This window comes from Antedon bifida, chromosome 6 (genome assembly GCF_963402885.1).
Source record: "Antedon bifida chromosome 6, ecAntBifi1.1, whole genome shotgun sequence".
Classification (NCBI taxonomy): domain Eukaryota; kingdom Metazoa; phylum Echinodermata; class Crinoidea; order Comatulida; family Antedonidae; genus Antedon; species Antedon bifida.
Window position 1 is genome coordinate 14,200,206 of NC_136231.1, and position 25,707 is coordinate 14,225,912.

Here is a 25,707-nt window from a genome sequence, read left to right on the forward strand (position 1 = left end):
TTTCAAATCAAGTTTAGTTTAGATATAATGGGTAAGTTTAGGCGATGTGTGCCTTTTTAACCCTATGTCTACAACGAATCTAAGTTTTCAGATATGCCGACGTAAAATATATTATCAACAGTTATCTTGATGTCCTCATATTGTTGACTTTTGATAGATCACGTTTCACAACCCCTTCTCTATATAACTAGTTTAAACCACCCATTCGACAGATTCCGTCTGTACTCTGCAGACAAACTTTCAGATCCACTGTTGTCGGGCTGAGCTATAGTAACCAACATGAGATACGCTGTATTTATTTTACTCTCAGCCACAATAGTAGGCCTATATGCACGTGAGTTTATAACAATTCTACTAAGTATTAAGAGCTACAATAATTTAGCTACATCAATTGAACGACGCCTTATTTTGTTGCTTGAAAGTATGATTGTAGCTTTCCAAAACAGAAATTCGATGTTTGCCAAATTGTTCCCTTTCATTGTTTTCTTTCATTAGATATAGGGCTATCAAGTGTTTTAGCTTTTGAAACTCTCAACAACATTTTTAGGCCTAACTTTCTGCTTTAATACCTAGAAGAATCAAATTCTAAGTAATGTCGCTTGTATGAAATAGAATCAGAAGGTAAATATCATTTAAAATGTCGATTCTTCTAGAATTCAGTCCAAATAAGGTATTGTGGTATAACTATGAGGGAGAGCTACTGACTGGAATTCCAGGAACTAGTCAAGAACATTCTGGCTTAAAGATTATATGTACAGTCCTTATACAGCAAGATTTGAATACTGTTCGAATGAAGGTACAGTAAGACATGGATACCTTTCACCTGAATATTTCACAAATGATTTTAACATGCACGGATAGCATGCTTATTTGTTTAATTGCATATTGCTTAAATGATTTATTTTCATGTCTGCATACCTGTAACTTACTTCTCAACGGCACGTATTCAATTTCTCTGAGGAGAGAACGTTCTTCTTTTATATTGTGTCACTTATTATTACTTTATTGAGAAAACAGATATGAAATCACTTTCAGTAGGCTAGCTTTTAATTTAAATGTTTTCAACCACTTTAAAGCTGTTGTCAACATGTTTATTAATGACATTTTTTGTTGGTATTTATTTTAATTTTAATCACTGTTAAAGTTTCGCATACAAAAACAAATGTTAACAATAGGTCAATCGATGCTCATGCGATACCATAATGTGCCATATGCTAACATATGATGTGTTTGCAATAGATTTATATCTCCTATTGTTTGATACACACATGTACAGTATGTGTCCATTTTTATCTGACGAAAATGTTTTAACCTATGTTTTTTCCTAATAATATCAGTATCATTCATTCATATTTATATTCCGTTTTTTAAAATCATGAATATATAATAAAATGCAATATACAATAATGTTAAATAACATAAAATACTAGGAATGAGCAAGGAAAAGTATGTACCGTACTTTTAAAAAATTAAACACAAACTATCTAATATTTTTTATATTGTAGTTGAGTGAAGTTTCTCTAAAATATTTGCAAGAAAAAGTCACAAATCCTGTAGAGAAAGTAAATGATGAGCTCTTTACCGACACATCTGAAGAAGAGCTTTGGCGATTGACAGAACAACTTCAGAAACCTACTCAGTTCCAATATCGACGAGGTTTGGTAAGTGAATGCATGTACATCATCATAGGCCCTAATAATTTTATTCATTTTTAAAGTCTTTGCTCTGCAATCATATTTTTGGCCTGTTCCCAATCTAAAACGACATTCAGGAACAAATAAAAAATGTAATACCCTTTAGTTTATACTTCAATAAAAGACTAAAAGAAAGAATTTTCAATATCTCCTGAACATGAAAACAGTAACTGAGAGGCAACAGATATTTTGTTATCCAGTCGGTATTTTCATAGTATTATGAAATGCATTTATTATTAATGAACACAAATATTTCTTATATCATTATTACAAGATTTCGGATATAGAGGGATCAATTGATGAACCACATTGGTCTGTAAACATAAAACGTGGTGTTCTCAATTTACTTCAAGTTAATCTAGAAGGCCGCAACAGAGTTTATGACCGTCCAGTTGATATCAATCGAGCTGGAAAAGATGATCACATTTTAGGAGACAAACTTTTCAAAGTTATTGAGGTATGATTTAGTGTATTATTCAAGTTCACTTTGTTAATAGATAAAATATGAAGAAACACAATCAATGCTGTCCACTTGCGGATAAATTGTTCTTAATTCAATAATTATAATCATCTTTTACTTGTAGGCCTTAAGTTCTTTTTAAGTTTCTTCATTAGGGCCTATTATGATGTACATAAATTCACTTACCAAACCTCGTCGATATTGGATAATTGAATCCCATTTTTTATTGTATGTGCAGGGATTTTGGCCTTAGGACTTCCCAAATTGGTGTGTGCAACTACTGTAATAAATTGCACGCCATATGTTATACTATCAATATTATAATGTTAGAAATGACCTTATCCACGAAACAATGCAAAGAAATGTTATCGGAGTTCAGGTTTATTGATTTAATAACCCATTTTAATCTTAATCGGTTGAAAGTGTACACTTGATAAATAACAAGGTCTGTAGACTTGGCAAGTTAACAAGGGGCTTCAAATTAATCTAGTAGACATTTCTGATCAGTCAATATGCTTCAAATTTACTCTTTGGCTTACCTATAACAATACTTTAAATGTAGTATAGCCTTGCCCGATAACAATAAAAAAAAGGGCTGAAACCACAGTACAATCATTACTTTTCAGTTACTTTAAAATGTATAATATATCGGTACCCGAATTCATTCATCAGTCAAATCAAATTCGACAAATAATTGTAGGCCGTATGGTTTGATATCGCGAGTATAAAAGTTTGTAATCAATCATAATTAAATTATATAATATTATGTTCTTTAGGCCTAAATAACCTTTGTGTAATAATATATCATTTCAAGTATGTTTTTATGATATAGGCGTACAGTATGTTGCCATGATAGTCGTTTGTATACGAAAATTGTACTTTCTGTGTGATGATGGACGAATAAAATGTGACTTTGACTGTATAACTATAGATCATCGCACACATCATTATGTATATTTTTAGGAGGGAATTAGTGGAGAATGTGAATCTCAATATGTCATAAAATCTTGGAAATCAATCCCAGACTATAACAATGGACAGCTAACAGGTAAGAAGCAATGTGTTGGACCTTGACTAAATATTGTGGAACATACACAGTTACACCGTAGATTATTTAATCTGTGGGCCTACGTCCATATGTGTGAAAGAGTGTTTCCATAGGTTTATCTATTCTGTATTTAATGCCCACCTTGATTTTAAATAGTACAGACAAAAAAATACAATACAACGATGTTATGTTCTTATTTGCCGTGACGTCATTTGATTGGCTCCAAGATATAGTATAAATGGTTATCCTTTTAGTTCTTAGAAGAAAACTTTTGAATGGACTTTCTGTAGAAAAATGCATATTTTATCATTATTTTCCGTAGTATAGGCTAACTGGGGCCTTATTCTTTGTACATACTGGAGAAACATTGGTAGCTTCGTAAAACAAGGTTCTTTCATTCATCAGGCTAAGACGTACTCTTGTGTTAAAAAGGAACTTATTTTTCAGAAACTAAGAAAGGCTATAACGTCACAAAGGTGATTAACTACGATAACTGCAAAACCCGCAGCTTGTTAACTACTACTTCAGTGCGAGGATTTAAATGTGCACGTTGTAACGACCAAAATCTACTTAAGTCAAATGGACTCATTCGACAGAACATCATACGAGAACAAGATGGAGACGTGATTGAATCCGTCATTGCAGAAGGTCAGCATGTCTTTACTCCTTACAGAACTGAGGATGGAGGAATTGTGACATTTATTAAGTATGTATGAACATTGTCCATCGTATGTGTTATTGCATAATGTTAATAACATTAATAATATTTTCTTTCTTTCTCTCTGATTTGTAACGGGAAAAACTCTGCATCAAAAAGGTTAGGGTTAGAGTTAGGCTACGACCAGGCCAACAAAAGAATGATACAGTAATAGAAAAAAGTAGATTAATAAAAACCGTAAGGTTTTATTCATCTAAGAAATTAATTAAAGTAAGTAAGGAAAATCAACCATACAATAAGACAACCAGTAAATAAATTAGTTAATGTTATAAACTAGAACTCACGTTTGATACTCGGAGACTTTGCTTCTATTATATAAAAAAAACTATATAATAATAATAATCATCATTATTTTTACGATAGACAAATGTTAAGGCTAACAACTTTAGAACGAGAAGACATTCAACCGGACCAATTAATTCCGGAACCAGAAAATAAACAGCTAAAAGGAGGACTGAAATATGTCTTCCAAAAGACATCAGAAGAGGAAGACCTGTTGAATGACATTAATGATGTAACGTCAACAAATACAGAGGTATGATTTTGCCATTTTTTTGCGTACGCGCATTATTCCAATATTGTGTCATGTAGTCATAGTATGTATATCCAGAATTTTTAGTGGAGAAAAATATAGTGCTATAATGTATAATCATTACTTCTCTGTAGCTGATACAAATTATAATATAATGTGGTGTGGTGGTGCGGTAGAAAACTGTAGAACTGTAGACATAGATAGTAAAATCTAGTAATAGTAATTTGTGGGTGTTGGAAGAAAATTTAGTAAGTGTTATTATTTTGATTAATACAGGTAATTCACTTATTAAAACTACTTTCCGAAAGTGTTCTTAAAAACGAGCTCACAAAAGCTACTCCAGAATTCTTTCTACAATTGATCCAACGTCTTAGAAAATGCACTCTTGTGGAGTTACAGAATATAATGGAGGAGTTTGAAGAGGAACTTCCTCATTTTAAAGATCAAAAACGTATTACTGATAAAGATCTATACGACTTGGAGAAAAAGATGAAGATACAATCGCGGTATGTAACAATTAGACTTTGGAACATAGTTCTGTGTGGAGTACAGTATCGATGTGTGTAATTAAGCTTGTAATATACATTATGTATCATAATGTGCTGCTTATTCGTAACATATTATTATACCGTGTATAATATAAGGCACTGACACAATCAGTGTCGTGTTGATCGATCGATTAGGCACCCTTTGGCACTACCATCTTTGTACCACCTAAAGAAGTATGTCAAATAATTTATTCCAAAAATCTCTGATCAATGCAATCTAACAACAGGATGCTGAGTTCCGGAGATCTAAGGATGTATCTGTGATTGCGACACGATCAGCTCTACACCCCCTAAACTTTTTGACTGATTTCGATTGGCCAATTGGCTTTTTCAAAATGTGTGAACAACGACAACGCGTCGCGGATATTGTAGGCCTACATAGTACAATAGGCCTACTGTTGGTATTTGTCGCAGCCAGACAAACTTTTACGAGTTTCTATCTTGACAATGCGAGCTCAGCGTTAGATTGCCTTTCTCTGATCTTGTTTTATTTCGTTATTGTTGGTTTAGGAGGTTTTTGCATGATGCTCTACCACTTGTCAGCACCATATCTTCAAATTCCTTGATAAAGACACTTATTGAGAAAAAGAAAATCACAGGAGAAGCAGCCATCCAGATTCTTTCATCCACAGCTCTAACGGCAAAACCAACACAACAGTTTGTTAATAAAACTCGGGTACATCTTATCCATTTATTTGTTTTTTTTTAAATATCGTTTGTGAATAGAATAGTTTGGTTAAAATTAAATGTTAAGAGATAATTAATATAATCTTCAACAATCTTCAATCAGATCAAGCGTTGCCTTTTTTAGTTAAGCTTTTTTGTTTCCGTACTAATATTAAGTATGACTGTTCGTTGTTAGGAACTTTGTACAAGTAAAGCTGTGATAGCAAACATCCAGTTAAGAGCAACCTGCTTACTGTCATTTGGTTCACTGGTGAATACACTCTGTACCGGCGAACAACAACAAAGAAATTGCCAAGCTTGGATTCGTGAGTCCCATAAAGAGGTAAATATATGCCGTCAGTTGTGGGGGTTTTTACCGCTAAAGATAGCTCCGGAAGAGAGAGCAATTATCTATTCACAGGTCTAAGAGTGTAGTTTTGTGAAGAGATTTGAACCAGGGATCGGTAGCCTGAGGACCTAAACCACCAAGCTACAACTCCTTTCCTCTTTTAGTTTTATTATCCGGGTACAATTCTTTTAGTTGTAGGCTTATGTATTATAACTTTTTGATATTTTTTTAAAAGTTTTTGTTGACCGGAATTCAGCTAAGCCAGCCGAGAAACGTACAGTTGATGCACCTGAAAGCTATTGGGAATGCGGGGATGTCGGAGACAATTAACGATCTCCAACAGCTGATTGAAAGTACCAATGCTGATGTTGAGCTAAGAGCTACTGCTGTGTATGCTTTACGCCGTATGACAATTTTACAACAAAACAAGGTAAACATTATGTTTATTCTGTTTGGTGACAGTAGTTAAGAATGACAGTTCATTATGTCGGTCGGTTGGTCAGTCGGTCGGTCTGTTGGTCGGTAAACACTAACTCAAATTTGAGCACGCGACTGCAGCCATGTATATGGCCTTGTTTATTTTATTCTACTTCTTTGGAGTTGTAGAATCCGTATGGTTAAGGGGTATATCGGTATTTCTGTCTGTCTATTTGAAAGTGTCCCTTAATTAGTAATGTTCCTATCATTTCATATCAGTTTATTATTTCAAATATCGTTTGACAAAGCAGGGAAAAGTATAACTAGAATTTAAGAAAACTTTAAGAGAAAAAAGATCTATAATGATAACAGTATTTTAAAATTGCTTCGTATAAAAGTATACAATTAGGCAGTTCTGTATAATTTGTCTATAAAAGAACTTTAATAATCATTTTACCCAATAAAAAAGCATTTAAATTTCAGATTCGTACTATTCTTCTTCCGATATTTTTGAATCAAAGAATTGCAGTTGAATTGCGCATCGCAGCATACTACATCTTAATGGAAACCAAGCCCGATTTGGCCATTGTTCAGATGATTGCCGAATCTCTCCGTAAAGAAAATAGCAACCAAGTTGGAAGTTTCGTCTTCTCTCATTTAACTAGTCTAAGTAACTCAACGATACCGTGCAACCACGAAATGTAAGCTTTAATATTGAACACATGGTGATACTAAAGTTTATATCAAAGGTCACAAATTATAACTGAAATTACACAGGTCGAACTTTAGCTTCTATTTACCGAAGATTGGCACTGCATTATTAGAACTTCGCCTCAAATTCAAATGTCTTGTGTACCAGGGGTATATAGCCTACTATCGAAGGATACAAAGTTGAATTCTATATTTTATTAACTTTAAGAACACTTTTTTTATCATCAGTTCTGTAATTGCAAAACAAGTTCTTCAATATTCTAAACCTTTTCGAAATGGAGCACAATTCTCAAAGCATATTCCTATTGGCAAGATGTCTGGTGAGTTTTTTTATTTAGTATTTGTTTTTGATACTTGATGCTCTTTCTTCTGTCTTTTATTCCATTTGTTCATTGATGCCTTCGGCATTTAATTGTAAACTCCGTAGTTAGAACATAAAATGTTATGAGTATATCTCTTCTTTTTGTACCAATACAGTACAGTATTATTTCTTATTTCAATAAGATATTGGTGATTTTAGGCCGTATTCACCAATCACACTTAAGTGAGGTGTTTCCCTTAAACATTAAATATTTTACTTAACTCAATAAATATTTAAGTATTTCCCTTAAATTGTATTCACTTAGATGGTTTAGGTTTTTTTAATTTTAAGGGTGTTTTCCTTAGCCTAAGTGTGAATGGGGAATACGGCCACTGAGCCTTAGTTCAGAGACACATCGCAGTGCCAATCATAATGTATTTAAACAACCATATACATAATATAGTAGGCATGTTATTGGTCATGGTCAAAATCCGGGGATCAGGCAGATCAACCAATGTTTCGTCTTTCTATATTTTTAAAACAATTTTTATAAATGATAAGAACTATTGTTACTTTCTTATTTAGATGATTTGAAATTAGGAGCCTTCTTGGAGATTAACCATATCGGCCAAAAAGCTGCGCCATTCCCATTGTCAATGAATGCTAAACTGAGTGCTAACATCCTAGGCTACCAAACTAGCATCGTAGAAGCAGGAATGCGTACCGAGTCTCTTCACTATATTTTAAACAATATTTTTGGCACTGCGACCAAGAGCAATGCTATCAAGAAATGGATAGATGACCTGGTATGATTTGTTTTATGTTTAAGACCATAATTACTTAACGATATATTGTCCCCCCGAAAAAATTATTTTTTTTAATGTTTTTTTAATACGCCATTGTAATGTCACATAATGGTTATCCACTTCAACCAAACATTTGATAGAAAAAGAAAGTGATTGGCCTATTCAAAGTCTTTTTTTTTTATTAATCATCTTTTTTCATGCTTTTGGAGGACCCTCTTGTTGGAGCCTACCTTAATTCATTTATCTTTATACGTTTTTACCAGGTTCCAGTGGAAGCCCGAGATAAGGTTCCAGATCCTAAATTCCTTGGTTACCTGAAAATGTTTGGAAGGGAAATTCGATTTGCATCTCTTGACAAGCTCATATTTGATTCTATTACGAAAAAGGGTTTGACAGCACACTACACTATCAAACTATTTTGACCAAAAAAAGTGTGATGTGCATAAATAGTGTTATGGCCAAATATGGTAGTGGAATGAACATCATCAGGTCCATATATGGGCACATCACATTTTGTTGTCACATAAAGTTTGATAGTGTAGACAGAACTTTATAGTACGTCATAGAACATACCATACAATCTATAGATTAAATTTAGATAAAGTGAATTATCAATAAGTTTTAGGTTTTTTGTGGTAACTACGTAAAATTTACAATAGTTTGAATCGTTCGAGTTAAATTTGTTGTGTTATAAACAATAATTTAAATATATATTTAATAGATTTCAACTTGTTGAAAATAATCGAAACAAAACTTAAGAAGTTTACCAAGCAATTGGATCTTCAGAAAGCTTTTGTGCTGTTTGAGGGTACGCACCAGATAGCCTCAGAGCTTGGACTTCCATTAGCTCTCAACATCACATCTGCTGGTGTTATGACTGTCAATTATGTTGGCCGTATTGCTGCCCGACCCCCTTTATCTGAAATACTTCGTGGTCAAGCGATCCCTAAAAGTTTAGTAATTGAAGGAGCCATCAAACCAAGGTACGATGTTTTTTATTGTTATATTCAAACAGTATTTTGTGTTTCTACTTTGGCACTATTTTAACTTTGAAATGAGATTCGGCATTATTATGAATCTCGAGTTAAAGATGTATTTAACAAAAAAACATTAACTGGCAGCTCATTTGACTAGTTTTTGCTTTAATTTTTTCAGGTAAATACATTTTTTTTTCGATCCAACTTTTGGTCAAAGTGGATAACTATTAGGCTTTATGTGAAATAAAAATGGCATATTCAACAAAAATTGTTTTAAGAAATATTTTTTAGGCGAACAATACATAATTTCAATTTATAATTTCCACTTGTCCTCATAGGTTGGCTTTAAAAATGACGGGAAAGATGGGAGCGGATTCTATTATATTGAAAACAGGGGTTGCCATTGACGCAAATGCGAACGTTAATTTACCAATAAATGGAAAACTAAAGGTTGACCTTTCAGAAGGAATCTATGATGTTAAGGTCAAAACGCCCTCAGAAAACAGACAACTTGTAATACTTCAAACTAAACCATACACATTCAAAGAAGAAGCCGAATTAGACGATGTAAGTCTCATTATGACAAAGATGACCCAGTGTGCTAATAGAACATCAATGTAATAATAATTATTTCCTAAATAATCACTCGTTAATTATAATTATCACGTCATCTGTCGTCAATCCACCCCTCACTTATCAATAACGAACTCATCAATTACCCAAGTATTGCTTTGTCGTTTGTATCCTATTTGTTTTGATAACAATTCAATTGCTTTTCTACCTCTTCTATCCATTTTTTAGGCTTTTTAACAAACAAATTAAAAAAAAACATTATAACAATATTTTCCACGAGACTATAATAAGTATAGATATTTAATAATACATTTTTAGTAGGTTTTTTTAGTATATGTTTCACTGCAGGATTACTTAAGATTTGCAATATAATAATGGTGTAATTAAACATTTTTACAGATTACAACATATAGAAATGAGGTGAAGAAACAAATTGAAGGACAACTTATCAAAAGAAAGCCATGCATTGTAAGAAAAAAAGAATTATCACATACATAGCATAATAAACAAACATATCAATTAGAATTGTGTTAAACAGGTACTTTTAGTTCATTTTTTCAAATTCAACAAAATCAATATTTTTACAGAAGGCTATCAGTGTGGGTAAAGAAAGTATTGGTGTTGAGATAGAAGTGAGAAGTAAGTGGATCTCCTCCACTGGCGTACCATCTGCCCCGCGGTTCCCGTTATCTGGACCAGTTGACTTTAACATCACTACTCGGAGTGGAGTAAATCGACCAGAAGAGTATTCAATCACTTTAGAAGTATCCACTGTTAATGTATCATCAGAATTTATCAAAGAATCGATGAAGATTAACACATTTAGACAATGGATCACATCCAGCTCAAGTAGCTCGGAACAGAATGAGTACGTCTCATATTTGGGTACATACCGTAATCATAAAAGTATGCCATTTCTATTAAAATTGCCTAGTCGGAATATCACTCTTTATACACTAAAATAAGCTAAATAGTAAAAGAATACTGAAAGTAACTATACCCTGTATGACAAATATGGTTGATGGATTGCTTTATAAAGTTTTTGATTTTATTTTAGGGGACTAGAGAGTAAAAGTAATGAAGACGAATGGACATTTGTTCCAGCCTGGATAGGCACTATTATAGAAAAGGCTAAGGAAAAGATCATGTGTGAGATTTCTTCAAAAAGCACAGATCGCAGTGGACGGTTAGAACTTGATGATAGAAAGTTAAGTAGGAGTAATGAAGAAAGAGCAGATTCGAAACTGGCTACTAGGTTACTTGTCACGGTAAGATTCTAAAACGGTGTTTTTCTTTTTAAATTAAACTTTAATTAAATGAAAATGATTGAGAGACGCGTTTTCAGACAGGTAAGAATAATGTGTTTTGTCCTACAACAGAGCAGAACATTGAGTTAGGCTAAAGCTCTGTCTACACTATCAAACTACAGTGGTTGACAAATATGATATGCCCAAATATGGTAGTGAAATGACAATCATGTCGATATATGGGTACATCACATCAAGTTTCATAGTGTATACAGAGCTTTACACATTGTGGAATTTAAAAAGCAATAGGCCCTAATATATAGTAATTATACTATTAAACATTCTGAGCAGATTGTTGGCATCCACGAAGAAAGAACAGAATTACAGCGAAAGATTGTCGCAGAGTTACTAATCAATGGCAATGAAGAAGGTTTTAAGACCGTTACCATGGAACTTGTGCAGTCACCAACAAAAGCTGGAGAGATACCGCTGAAGGTAATTTTTATCTGGAGTGCCATGCAAACAATAAGATTATTCTTGGCTTTATATTCGCATTTGATTTCTGATTGAAATAACATTCCGTAATGATTTGAAACACAACATACAGATAAATCTATTTAAAAATTGGGAAATACAATTTGATGTGATTGTGGTTGTTAAGATTGGTACAATGTTTGTTATTTTCAGTTGTGTATGCAGAATGAAATTCTTTTCCCAGCTCCAGACTTCGTTATTCCTGATAATTTAAAGAGCTCTCCTTCTGGTTCTGGTAGTGATGCGTCAAAATCTGGAGAATCTTGGTCTGATTCAAGCGAAGAGATGAAACACCTCATTCTTGATGAAAGGTTACGCATCATGACAAAACAAGTCCGTAGCAAGTTGAACATTCAATGGGGCGTTAGTTGTATCAACGATAAGAAACTCGAAATTAAGGTATTTATATAATTTACCAGCCCTAAAATTAAATGTATTTTACTATGCAATTGTTACATTCTACATGGTTTGTAAGCTTTAAAAATAATTAACATGATGAAGGCTATGTTGAATCTTGATATGATAAACAGTGAATATCCTCCTACAAAAGAAAAAAAAATTAATACATTATTCCACTTTCTAGGCTCGTTTTGAACAAAGCCAGATGCAGCGTCAAGAACTTAAGGACAAGTTAAACCCGGTTCGAATCCAGTGTAATAAGGATCGCTCAGACGGGCTTCGTTTCAGTCCCACATGTCTAGAAATTATCAAACAAGATAATGAACTTCGTTCAATGCACGTTATGATGACATATGTCAACGTGAGAAAAATTATATAACTATCTATTTTAATACAGTATAATGGAAGATAAGTTGCGTCCGTACCTATTTTTAATCTATTTTTTAACTATCTCAATATAAATACCCTAGGCCTACAGTATACACTTTCGAACGCCACGGAAATTGCATATACATTAAATATTCGATGGATAATGTAACTAGAGAAAACATTTGTTATTGTTGGATGGGTCACCATTAATCATAGTGACGTCATTCATTTTACAGATACCTCTATGGTACAGGATAATGTATTCTAAGATGATCTTACTTTTTGAAAAAGAAACAATGGACAATTTGGTGATCGATACCGTTGATCAAAAGAACAAAGGAGGAACGGTATATCCATGTTTATTATAACAATAATTTTCGTGTAATAATGTTTTATATAATAATAATGCCTATACAGTGAATACAAGTGTGGTTCAAACATTTTGTATAAAATTAATATAAAAATAAGGACTATTTTGTAATTTTGTATTTAGGTTTTGATATCTGGGGCTATTGACAAGACTCATACAAAGATGGATTTAGTCATCAAGCATCCTTACAAAACCCTCACATGGCATGATGTATCGCTTCCAGTTCATCTAGAGCCGCTCTCAGCACGTTACAGTCTGATTAGCCAGTACAGGCAGAGAATGTTCAACAACAAATTTCCGCGTGAGTTTTAGTTACAATAGTTAGGTATTCAACCGGGTCCTATTTTCATTATTAATTTAATTTAGAAAATGTATAGTTTATATTGATATAATTTAGAAATAGTAGGTAGGCTTAACATTGCATAAATTCATATCTGTGGCGGATTTTCGACATCACTATATCAGCAACAACATATTTCAATTTATTATTTAGCTACGTGTAAGGTGGTAAAAGATCAAGTCAAAACTTTTGATGACCTAGAATACAAATATAATATCACTACATGCCCTCATATTCTTGCCAAAGACTGTTCATCGTCTGGTCTTTACACGGTCACCGCTCGCAGAAGTCCAGTCCATTCAAACAAGAAGGTGAGTTTTATCATTGTATAGTTCTGTTCTTGGAATAACTGATATAACAGTCCCCATTTAGCAATTGAGATTAAGCTTTATCTTCCCTGACATTGTGGAATGATTATTGTTGACTACAATTTATGGTTACAATGAACAATAATGAAGAAAAACATACAGTCGACAAAGTGTAATAATCTAACCTCATTTCCCTGAATGTAAAGCATTTTGTAGTTTGATTTCCTCATTACAAGACAGTGATCAATATGTTTATACCATTTACTTTTCTTCTCTTTAAAAGGAAGTCATGATCCTCACTGAAGGAAATACCATTGAACTTAAACCTCATAGTGACGTTGATAATGCAGATATCATCGTGAGTGTGGATGCCATCCCCTTAGATATCAGAAACAACCAGCAGATAACTATTTTCAGTAACGGTAAAATACTGACAGAGACCATCTTTCCACATATGGATAAAATAGACGTCTTGAGGAAAAAGCCGTCTGCCATCACTGGATCAGCAAGCAGTGAGGAACGTCACATAGAAGAAATCATGGAGGAAGAACTAGCCACAATTTCACTTCGAGACACTGTGTCTAACTTAGATGTTATAAAGCCTTCTGAAGCGACTAGGCCTACTACTCGATTACATTCTACAGTTCTGTCAATCACACCTGAAACTGTAAAATCCTCTGTAGAACCTTCACTAAAGCCAAATGTCGACAGTGAGTCAGACGATATTGACTCGTTAAGCATGAGCAGAGAACGCCATGAGGAACGTGAAATAGACAGCGAAGAACGCAAATATTGGCAAGATTTTAAGATTCGAATGGAAACAATGAAAGCTGTCAACAGAACCGATTTTGGTCGAATCGCTCACGTTATCAGAAAAACCAATGATACGGTTGAAGTTGAGTGTGTATCCGTTGGACTGACGATTAAATTCAACCAGAGATACGTCAAAACTCAAGTAAGAAATCTTTCTTATCTTTTATTTTGGGAGAAGAATATTCTATTATTTTCAGCTTAATTGACACATTTCTTCACATATCAAAGAAACTTGCACACTTTTGTTAAGAAACAAAACTATTTGATATATGGCCTAGTTGTATTAATAATTGTTTTGTCATTACAGGTCTCTCCATGGTATCATGGACTACAGTGTGGTCTCTGTGGGGAATATGATGGTGAGCAAACCAGTGATCTCGTGGGGCCAGAGGGGTTGAGTTACGACGACAGCCAGATTTTCGGAATCACTTACCGTGTTTCGGATGTCAAACTATGTTCGCTTGTTACAGGTAAGATGTTAACCATTCCATGTACGAATTACACGCTGTTCTTCACTCGGGTCGCGCTAAAATGTATCTTTCTAAAGAATATTGAGTATACTCCCCGTAATTCTAAACATTTTAAAAGCCCTGGTAGAGGTACAATGCACTGCAATCAAGTACGGTAATAAGGTACAGGTACGCGTAACTACGGTGCTATATAATGATATTATTATGTTCTATCAAGGAAATCTAACCACAGGACACTGAGCTCGCCTTGCCAAGATAGGAACTCGTATGGCTGGTCTTATGTCTGGTTATGATAAATACCAACAGTAGTGTACTATGTACCTATTCTCCTCGGCGCGCGTTGCATGTATGTGGAACTGATCGTGTCGCAGCCACAGATGAACTCTTGAACTCCGAAGCTCAGGATCCGGTTGTTAGATTGCCTCGGTTCTATCCAATAAGAAATATCAAATACGCTTTGTGTAGAAACTATTTATACTCTAGCAAAGAACAAGTGTAGCATTTCATTGCTTGAAGTTGCCTGCCTATTAAGTGTTACGAATTTGTTGTTTTAACAGAAATGTTTGAATGCCTGCCAAAAATGAAAACAATCGTCATAGATGATGTCATTTTAGACAATGTCGAATCAACCTGTTTCTCCAAGATACCAGTACCAAGATGTGACTCATGCACTCCGACTAAACGTCATCAAGAACTAATTGAGTTTAGTTGTCTTGAGAAGAATGATGGAACGCGTTACATGAAAGAAAGAGCAGAGAATGAGGTTATTACCAAGGTTTCGTATCTTAAGACAGATATTGTTTCCGTCGTTGATACCCACCTGAAATGCGTTAAATAAACGTTATCACTTGAACCTCCATATATAATATAATAGGTAGATTTCAGTTGTTGTTAACTTATAAAGTATAAGTAGCCCTACTTATAATGTGTAGAAATAATGTGACTTTCCATAATCCTAGTTGATCGAGTTCGAGCGTGAGACTCGTCAGCATGTATTTACTCTTTTTTTTTTCAAGTAAAGATAATATCTATAGGCATATGCCTACTAATAAAACACGAAACGTCTAGAGAATGGTACCTTCTTATAACCTCTTTATAAGACTAATCTTTTTCTTCTTCTATGTATAATCTGTATGCTTCGTCATAAATAAAGAGTATCACGAGGTGGACAAAAGAACACATTGGTGGTCTATATAGTAGGCCTATTATTGAATATATTTGGGGAAAAAACTACGCACTATGGATTGAGAAACACCCCCTCCTCCACCACCACCTCCCGGAATTTCTATTTTTTTTTATCTATGGTGCATTTTTTTTTTATCTATGGTGCATTTTTTTTATAATGAATACATTTGTATGCCTATAACCAAAAGTAGTGAGAAATTTGACGTAGCCTACACTGGATAATATTCCAAATTACGCCAGCTGCATATTATATTAGAATAAAAACAAAAGATTAACTAATATACTTAGTACGGTAGGTCTACTATAATCTAGAGAGCGTTGCACATTGTATTATAAGTAATGGATGGTGGAACTTAACCCTCGCTAGATAATACCAGGGAAGAGTAATTTTCTTTCCAGATTATACTCACTTTGTACTCAGTTCGGTTTATTTTGATTATAATGGAATTAATTATGCATAACAGTAGTAAAGATTCCAGACTTAAACCTTTTGTTACTACGCTCACTTGGATAAGGATTTGCCGTCATAACAATGGTAGGAAAGCCAATGTCAACAATGACTTCCAATATATAAGGGTATCAGGTAAGGCGTGAGAGTACAGTAAGCAGTGTGAATCCTGGAATGCGGCGTGACACATTTCCGTACCTCAGGATCGACAGCAGGAAGTCTAGATTTTGTTCTTTAAACTTACAATGACATTTACTTCCGTCATCAGTTCTAGTACGAAAAGTAACTTCCCATACATGTGATCGGGTACGAAGACAAAACAACAGGAAACGCTAGGCCTACTCAAGAGTGCGTCATATAAAACAAAAACATAAGTAGGGCCTATCAAATACATATGTGATCGTAGAATCATCACTTCAACTGTGTAACTGGAAGCTTCAACAAGTCGTATAATGGGCTCTAATATGTTACATCATTTCATCGAGTGGATCATTTGCATTACCTTGTTTTTAATACATGTTGAATCGAATTGCCCAACGTAAGTGACAGTTCATACTTATTTTTGTGATTTATTTTTACAAATGTGCATGATTGAACCTTGATTTTTAAGGAACCCGTATTCGAGCTCAATGCATTTGGAACTTTAGAGTTCATTATATTTTGATTGGTGTCAAATACTCTTCATTGTAAAAAAACGTTTACAATTTTGGGAGAGTCTATAATTTTAGATAGTCTGATCATAACAAATTACCTCCGATATTTGAGAGCTCATTGGAACTAAATATTACGGTATAAAGAGTTCAATCGGAATTTCAATTGAATGTTTTAACTATAGTCTATTGTATTATGCCTAGGCCTACAACTCTAATATCATATTTTGCTATTTCAGTTAAGTTTTAAATTAAGTCATAATCATTCGTTTTAACAACGATATCAGCATTAAGAAATTATTAAACTACAGTACAGTATTTTACTGGAGTAGTTTCCTGTCCTTCAAACTTGCAATCTGTGTAATTCGGTTTTATTCTTTGAAACCTATTGTTTAGTTTATCTATTCACATTAATTAATGGTGCATCCAGTTTACAAAATAACAAGAAAGGTAACAAATACAAAAACAAGTTATAAATACTAATACAGGTTCAGCTGGAATTGGGTTACACTCTCTAAATAAAGTGGAAATAAAATAAATAATTACATACACCGCAAATGCACAGTACCGACGTGTTTATTTGGAAGTTCTAATTTATCCGGTGTTACAGTATAATATTTGTGAACAATTTATTGAATTAATCGTCATGTTTAGCCAAGTTTATACAATTATAGCTCCATAGTTTAGGCCTACACATAGCCTCATTATGTTTGCGATATATAATTTTGTTATCGAACACTAATCAATGCATTGTGTTTTTTCCATAGTGAGATAACCTGCAATGGTGACAACAATTGTTATGTAATATATACTGGAAACAATGATTGGTATTATTATCATAGACAACCGGGAAATAGTAAACACATTGGTAAGTAGGCATGGATTGTTACCGGATTGTTACTCTTTTTGCAATGACTACTATTAACAAATACTATACCAGTTGTTATTATTATAATCTAATTTTCAGGAGGAGATCCACCCTCTTCGGCAAGTAAATACGTACTAAAGCGTTTATCTACAAAAACGCGTTCTCCATCCGACATTGAACGCGAATGTCAAGATGCTGGTGCAAAAACTGTCGTTATAAACAACAATCAAGAATATGATCAGTTAACTGAGAATATTATACATATATTACGTGTTAATAAAGACAGTATATTCTACGTGAAAGTTGAGAATTTGGCAGGGTTTTCGTCTCCGTGTGGCAAGGTTACAGTCGAAGATAATTATATAACTAATGAGGTAAACATTGTTGGAATCTCATGCAGTCAAGCTCAAAGTGTCAACGATATAGTTTGCGAGTCAATCAGTAAGTAACATACAATAGCAACATTGTGATCAATGTAGAATTCGTTTTTATTGCGTTAATTGATAATACTGTATTGTGACAAGATTATGATCTGAAGTTATGCATACTTCGTTTTCCTTATATAAAAGAAACAGAAAGTTCAATCCAATGATATAATCAATCGTTAGTGTTTTAGTATTGTATGACTACCGGTCACGCAATGAATGCCAACATGAGTTTCCTGAACCTTTATTTAAAGGAAATCTATAACCTTTCAACTTTGTTACTATCGTGATTTCTGTATGACATTTAGTAATTTAAATAATCAGTATTTTATGAACTATTACGAAGAAAACTTAATAGTATAATAATATTATATCCTAGGTGCTTCTGAATGTCCTGAACCGACTACTATAACTCCGACGATAACGCAACCGTCAAGTTCAGTGTCCACTGTAACAACTACATCACCAACCACATCAATTTCACCAACATCAATTACATTGACTACAAGTACTGTTGAAGTATTAGCCAGAGAGACAACGCATCAAGCTAAAAATATATCTGTCTTTGAATCAGAGAACCAACCTATACAACAAACAAATGAATTGTTCGCTGACACGTTCCTATATATCGTGTTGTCTGCATCGCTTGTTGTACTTTTAGTTGTGATTGGAATTGCTTGTTTTCTCGTTAAGCGTCGGAAAAAGAAACGGTAAGCATTTCAACACATCCTTACTGTTTGTATTGTTGAATGTGAAGCAATTTAGTGCAAAATACAGAGTATATAAATATACTTGGATCATCTGCTATAGCTTGAAACTATAGTACCGTATTATATGGATCAGTTCAGTTTATTTGCCATAGTCCTTAGTTCGACCGTAGTAATTCCTATCGAAGACCGCTTGTTTGGCTTTGATAGGAAGCTCTCTATTAAATAGTATCTATCCATTCAGTTCTTCTTCTACCTCGCATTCCTTTTGCACAGTATCTCTCCATCTGTTTTAATGGGATTTCTGAAATTAAGTAGTCGTATTCGAGCCCAGTAACTGGTTTGATGCGATTTACTTTGTCCTTTTCCAGCATACCACCGGTTTAGCGTTTCATATAGGCTATTATTGATTTATTATAAATTTTTTCTTCCAGAAAATCTGCTGGTTTTGTTGCAGTCGAACAAGATCAAAATACATATGGCGAAGCGGGCGAAGCGGGCGAAGCGTCTGTGTCATTAAATGTAGCCAGCGAAACGATCCAAGTTCACTTGGACAACGAGTACCAAGATGTTGATCATCGAATGCCTAACCAGGATACGAATGTTAATCAGAAACAAGACGTTCATTATAAAGTTCCAAAAGAACAGAATGTATACGAGTCCATGCCACATGAGAGTGGTTATAATATCAAGCTCGAACAAGGAGATGCCACTGACGCCCATGTAGGACATTATTCAATCCCACGAAAAAGTGTCGACAAATATACCTCTGCTGAATGTATATACCAAGAACCAGATTTGACAGTTAATAACGATATCACAAGTAGCCGAAGTGGTAACGAAATCGACGACGACAAATGCAACAGTAAATACCACGAGCCGTCTCCATATAAGAACGTGACTGTGCCTGTTTATGATCTACCGAAACCAAAAGTGAAACAAAAGGATTCAAATCGGAGTTTAGGTAGCCAGAATAGTCTAAGCAATAATTGTGAAAACGAGGGGAAAATCAGCACAAAACCTCACACTCCTATGAAACCACCAAGCGCACAATTTAAAGGCAACAAAAATACTGCAAATACTGACAATAAGAAGAAGGCTAAACCAAAATACAAGATTCCATCTACTTATGACATTCATGTTCCATTGAAAATAGCAAATGATAAGAAAGACAACCGGGAACTTAACTCAAAAGCAACGGCAAAACCATGTTCCACTCCAAAAGATAATCAACATGATTATATCAGTATGGACAAAAATCACGAAAAAGAGGAACGTGTCGAGCAATACTATACTCAAGAGAGTGTGAATCAATATGAGAATTACTTTGCTAAACCTGTGGATTGTTTAAGCTCAAATTATGACGTGCCACGGAAAGCTAATGAATACGAAACGTGTGATGACATGCAGGGACAAAAGGGACAAAGTGACAGCACTTATGATGTACCTAGATTACCTAACGAATATGAATCATGCGATGATAACATGAACAAGGAACGAGCTGTTAACATTTCTAACGCGTTTTATGAAGCCCTTGAACAGGGTGTGAATGACAGTAAATCACCCAAGGAAAGTGGGAAGAAAAAAACAAAAAGTAAACAAAAGACCGGTAATAAATCAAAATCCCAGAATCCAGTGAGTGGCTACATGTCATACGATAGTGAATCCCATGATGATCAATATCAAGAACTTGATAAATCGGCAGTTAAGATAATAAAGTTTCGATAGAATAAAAAGAATTTCGAAATTCGTACGAATAATCTAGGCATAGGCCTACAACAAAGAAAGACGTTTTAGATAGCACGGTTCCCTTTGAGAACAAAGGGAAAATGTACCAGCAGGGACTCTGTCTTTCTTCTTGTTTAGGCTTGATACTGTACACTTTACCTTATGAACTAATTTCCCCACGTAGCACATTCCAAATGTAATACCATGAGGTAACTTATTCGATTCCTTGTACAGTTATTGTTGACTTGTTTGGATTTTTGTTTTTTCTTTGTTGTTGTTAGTTTCCCTGATTAATCGTAGTCATTCCTTATATTTTATACTCTGATTTTAATATTAATTTGTAATATAAAGTATCAATTAAATGTTAATAAATATGTTTTAATTGAAACTGTTTTTATTTGCTTTTCTTAGTTTTTGAGTAAACTTTATAGCATAATTGTTGCCCTCTGTGGACGCTTATTTGTGGTTGGCTTAAACAATCCCAGTAACAGATTCTAACAGAACAATGGTAGGAAAGTTAACACAAACGATGGTTTCCGTGGTTAGGTACAGGTAAGGTAGCAGTGACACATTTCCGTATTAGTTGATAAAAGGAAATAATATTATTTTCCTTAATTCAGTTTGCCTACCAGTTCCATTTTTCTAGATGTAAAGGTAACTTCCCTAAAAATGTATTCTATGAAGTAATTAAATACAAATAACAGGAAAGAGTACTCAATACTGCGGTATGTGTCATGTCAATGATACATACAAAAGAGCTGTGAGGAAGTATTTATTTATCATTTGTGAAACATTCAGAACACCATCATGTTGTATGGTCGTATCAAGTGGAACATTTGTATTGTCTTGCTTTCATTGCGCATTAAAGCACATCCAATGTAAGTAACATTATTTAACGATTGAGCTCGTTCAAAATCTAAATTATTGGTTAATTCAATTTGATTTACTATAATGTAGTTTTATTACCTTTTTTCATAAAACTTTTTTTTTGTTTTTACGTGCAATGTGTTGTACTGTAACTCAATATTTTAACAATAGGAATAAAAGTGGGATGACTACATAATACAAACAGAAACTTTCTTTTTTGATTAAGACAAAACCTGTGATTTTACCTTGATTACGGTGCTGTCATTAACTAACTGATTCAGCAGTATTAAAGACAGGACATGTGTCATTAATAAGCGATATAATAACGGGTACGTTGTTTTTTACTACCTTCGTACACTCAGTGACGATTTCATGACGATTTCATGACTTTTTTAAAATCACTGATTGTTTTTTAATCTAAATTTAACCTGACTTAAAGAAATATCTGAATTTCAAAGCTCAGGCATGAATTTGAAATATAATATCTGGTGGAAAAAGATGCTGGATATACGGTGGATAATTTTTGCTATAGCATAAAAATAAAACACTGAATTTGAATAAAAATACTAGAAAAGTAAAATTCAAGTTATATTACCTATGTTTAGTCATCAGATTATTATTATTATATTATTTTTCATAGTTTTTTAAAAATGCCTCTCTATTTACATCTGTGGACAAAAGAATAGAGATTTTACTGTGTAATTTGAAATATTTCCCCTCTGATAAGACAGTGCTTATTTTCAAAAAGCTCATGTAACAAAAATAAAATCACAACAATCACAACATAGGGAAACTATAGATCGATAATTATTGGAATGTATGATCAATAGAAATTGTTTTCCCGCACCTGGCCTTTAATACAGTCCTCTCTACAGCATAAATTACCAGATATAGCCTACTATTACATATACTATTATATTTGATGACACCTTTTGTACGTAGGCTTAGGTGATTGAAGTATTATATGTATATGTGCCATATATTTTTTTAACGTGATGTTACAACTAAAATGAAATTCCTTTTCACAGTGATGCAAGGTGTGGTGATCTAGAGCATTGTTTTATAATATACCCCCTCAACAATAATTGGCGTTACTATGACCCAATAGGCCTACCTGGAGATTGTCGAAACCTAGGTACGTAAAATAATATATGTCATTGGAGGTTAGCAGCCTTCAAGATTTAAGCACATATTTTCTTAGACTTTAATGATTTAATCTAAATTAAAATTGATTAAAAGTGGATAACACAACGTCAATGAACGGTTGTTGACACACCTAATAATTCAGTGAGAGACGGGGTGTTTGAGCGAGTGCGCTTACTCGTTCTTAGTATTCCGATCTCTATATTTTGTTCTCATGGTCTTCTAACACAGTCGTTATTTAACAGATATATAAGGAAATTGTATTATATGTCTTCGTTCAATATTGGCATTCCACCCACACCTCCAACCACTTAGACACAAGATGATGCACCCACCCATCATGGACCATGAGTGGACCATCATTAAGGACCAAATTAGTATCTCTCTGTATCGTCACCAATAATTTAAATTAAGGCATGGTTTAAACAACAATAATTGATTGATTTACTAATTTAATACACCCCAGTGCTCCTTTTTATTTATAAATATTAAATACAACATTTTAATGTATACTTCTCACAGGAGGTACACCACCTAATTCAGCAAGTTCATATGTGCTGATGAGTTTATCTGAAGTGCAAACTCGTTCTGGATCATATATTGAAGGCGAATGTCTTAAAGCTGATGCAAAAATTGCCGAGATAGATAGCAATCAAGAATATAATCAACTGACAAAGAATATACTAAGCGTACTTGAATTTAATCAGCAGAGTATATTTTTTATGAGAGTACAAGATCTACCAACGGAAAATATTACGGATTCTTGTGGTCGGATTTCAGTTAAGAAAACCCGTCATAAAAAAATAAAAGATGAAATAAACATTGTTGAAAATAGATGCCATCTACAACAAACTTTCAACTATTTAATTTGCGAGTCAATCAGTAAGTATATTTACAATATATAATGTAATATCAGGTATAAATATAACAACACATTTTGTTGTCAAATAAAGTTTGATAGTGTAGACAGAGCTTTAGTTGTATTGAACAGAGGTAAGTAGAGGGGTGAAGTAACATTTGAAACAGTAATCGTGAGCGGAGGAAAGAGGGAGGATCATCATGTTTTAGCGAATATAGTGTTTTTATAGCTTGCATCACGTTTGATATACTCTGACCCAAAGCAAATCAGTTTTTAATTTTTCAACAACCACGATCACTGTATAAAATAAAAATACTGTATCAAGAATTTGTAGTTGATTTAGAAGGATACCGAACTAAAAGGCGAGGAATCCCCATTCTTGCGTTCTCGACCCTCACCAGCGTAATCATGCCTAATTAATTACGATACAATTCCATTTCTATAGATTCTTCCTATGTTCCTGAGCCGACTACTATAACTCAGACGACACAACGCACAACTGCAAGTGCAGTCGCCACTACATCACCCATCACGAGAATGTTCTCCACCACGTCCTCCACCGCCGACGCCCCAACCACCACCAACATAAATGTAATGGATCGGAAAGCTTCCGAAGTTTCTTATACCTACATTATTGGTGGCGCAATATATTGCATTGCATTGCTATTGTTCACTACTGGTATTCGCGGCGTATTTGCATATCAGGTGAATGATTATATCGAATAGGCTGCGTGAGCGTTGGTTCTGCAGAAGTTGTTTTAGTTGTTGTCTGAGTAAGACATGTTATATACTGTATTTCTTTTAAGTGTGGATTCTCGCCAATACTCTTTGTCTTATTAGATAGCATACATGTTGAAGTTAGTTGTATCACATACCATGTTGAAGTTAATTGGATAACTTACCAGGTTGATGTGATTAGTAGTATGAAATTGGTGTATTGGATCCAGGTATAAGTTCGTTAAATGTTATATACAGTAATACTAATGTTATATACAGTAATACTAATTGATAATTAGTGAAGTGACCATAATTATAGTAAGCTTGCTTGTGATTGTTTTTATTGTTAAATTATATTACACTGCTGGAAAAATAATAATTATGACGTTGTTTTATACAGGGTTTGTTCCTGTTTAGAAAAATAAATGATACAGAGTAAATGCAGCCTCATCTTGCGTATTGTTTTGTTGCATGGGATACATGGCTTCACAAACCAAACCTTAATGGTCTAAACCTAGCAAATCAATATTAAGGATTCCCGAACCACGACAAATTGGCGTCACGGACAGGATGGATGCAACGTTTCAAGCGTTCCTGAAGGAGGATTGCATTGTGTATTTTCAACAATTGTTTTACCAAACCCTGGATCGTGCATAAGACAAGGAGTATTGGACAGATAAGATTTATGAACTTAATTTAATTTTAGAACGGAAAGTGTATGGTTTTATATATATTACAGAATCTTTGTTCCGATGGACATGGCAGCCAGTGTGTTGTTATTTAAGATGATGTTGTGAATTGATGCTTATACTTACCTTATATGAAATATTGTTACTTTTGTATTACATTTACGATACTTATTTTTTGTATTGAAACTCTGTTTATTGTAGTAGTGTTTAAAGTATTTGTAGTTACTATAATATTGTCACAAATTCACCTTCTGCAATGTCGCTAGGCGAATCTAAATCTGAAGCAGCTGCAAGCGGCGATGGCGTTAATGATATGATTGCGGCATTAACTAATGTTTTAAAAGGCGTTTCGGTTCAGAAAGCTCCTCCGATTAAGTTAGTAAAATTTAAGGGTGTTCCAAGATCTCCTGGGGACCTTACGTTAAAAGAATGGCTTGAAGATTTTCGAATTTATTGTGATCATTATTCGTTGGGCGATGATGATCGATACGATACCCTGATTAGTCATCTTGGTGGCTGTGCGAAGGATGAGGTTAAATGCAGTATGAGCATGTGTGAAAATGGGAAGAATGTGAAAGCGGCTATAAGAATTTTAGAACTCGCTTTTAAATCGGAGGATTCTGTTGCATCATATAGTTCAGCATTCTATTCTAGGCAATTGTTACCGGGTGAAACCTTGGCTGAATATAGCCTTTCTTTAATGAAATTGTACTCCCAACTTGTCGAAGCGTCTCGCCCCTCTGAGCAATCCGCTTTGAGACATCTTCAAGA

At 34.0% G+C, this 25,707-nt stretch overlaps 3 protein-coding genes across 3 annotated transcripts; all 3 read left to right on the top strand.

Moving 5' to 3' along the window:
* Positions 1–220: 220 nt before the first annotated feature.
* LOC144845411 (vitellogenin-3-like) lies at positions 221–15,827 on the top strand. The gene is made up of 29 exons (XM_078702720.1): positions 221–334; positions 654–796; positions 1,506–1,661; positions 1,969–2,151; positions 3,118–3,202; positions 3,650–3,908; positions 4,284–4,455; positions 4,729–4,958; positions 5,511–5,676; positions 5,863–6,009; positions 6,251–6,445; positions 6,916–7,133; positions 7,372–7,463; positions 8,030–8,250; positions 8,514–8,637; positions 8,972–9,233; positions 9,566–9,794; positions 10,200–10,268; positions 10,388–10,668; positions 10,858–11,068; positions 11,399–11,542; positions 11,735–11,980; positions 12,165–12,341; positions 12,586–12,696; positions 12,843–13,020; positions 13,213–13,370; positions 13,651–14,322; positions 14,488–14,650; positions 15,208–15,827. The coding sequence occupies exons 1-29, from the start codon at positions 280–282 to the stop codon at positions 15,486–15,488; spliced, it is 5,628 nt and encodes a 1,875-aa protein (XP_078558846.1). The 5' UTR covers positions 221–279; the 3' UTR covers positions 15,489–15,827.
* A 596-nt stretch (positions 15,828–16,423) lies between these two features.
* On the top strand, positions 16,424–20,720 carry LOC144845433 (uncharacterized). Its single transcript, XM_078702768.1, has 5 exons — positions 16,424–16,821; positions 17,701–17,801; positions 17,901–18,242; positions 18,606–18,936; positions 19,368–20,720. Exons 1-5 carry the CDS (start codon positions 16,736–16,738, stop codon positions 20,659–20,661), a joined length of 2,154 nt encoding a protein of 717 aa, XP_078558894.1. The 5' UTR covers positions 16,424–16,735; the 3' UTR covers positions 20,662–20,720.
* Positions 20,721–21,434: 714 nt separating this feature from the next.
* LOC144845480 (uncharacterized) lies at positions 21,435–24,265 on the top strand. Its single transcript, XM_078702857.1, has 4 exons — positions 21,435–21,539; positions 22,557–22,663; positions 23,194–23,553; positions 23,976–24,265. The coding sequence occupies exons 1-4, from the start codon at positions 21,469–21,471 to the stop codon at positions 24,254–24,256; spliced, it is 819 nt and encodes a 272-aa protein (XP_078558983.1). The 5' UTR covers positions 21,435–21,468; the 3' UTR covers positions 24,257–24,265.
* The last annotated feature ends 1,442 nt before the right edge of the window (positions 24,266–25,707 follow it).

What these genes read in the sequence shown, in the direction of transcription:
- LOC144845411 (XM_078702720.1), top strand. Translation starts at nt 280, where the DNA reads ATGAGATACGCTGTATTTATTTTACTCTCAGCCACAATAGTAGGCCTA. An exon ending in TTCGTGAGTCCCATAAAGAG is followed by an intron (nt 6,010 to 6,250) that starts GTAAATATATGC and finishes TTTTTTTAAAAG; the next exon opens with TTTTTGTTGACCGGAATTCA. An exon ending in CTACTAGGTTACTTGTCACG is followed by an intron (nt 11,069 to 11,398) that starts GTAAGATTCTAA and finishes CATTCTGAGCAG; the next exon opens with ATTGTTGGCATCCACGAAGA.
- LOC144845433 (XM_078702768.1), top strand. Translation starts at nt 16,736, where the DNA reads ATGGGCTCTAATATGTTACATCATTTCATCGAGTGGATCATTTGCATT. An exon ending in GTTGAATCGAATTGCCCAAC is followed by an intron (nt 16,822 to 17,700) that starts GTAAGTGACAGT and finishes TTTTTTCCATAG; the next exon opens with TGAGATAACCTGCAATGGTG. An exon ending in GGGAAATAGTAAACACATTG is followed by an intron (nt 17,802 to 17,900) that starts GTAAGTAGGCAT and finishes TCTAATTTTCAG; the next exon opens with GAGGAGATCCACCCTCTTCG.
- LOC144845480 (XM_078702857.1), top strand. Translation starts at nt 21,469, where the DNA reads ATGTTGTATGGTCGTATCAAGTGGAACATTTGTATTGTCTTGCTTTCA. An exon ending in CGCATTAAAGCACATCCAAT is followed by an intron (nt 21,540 to 22,556) that starts GTAAGTAACATT and finishes TCCTTTTCACAG; the next exon opens with TGATGCAAGGTGTGGTGATC. An exon ending in TGGAGATTGTCGAAACCTAG is followed by an intron (nt 22,664 to 23,193) that starts GTACGTAAAATA and finishes TACTTCTCACAG; the next exon opens with GAGGTACACCACCTAATTCA.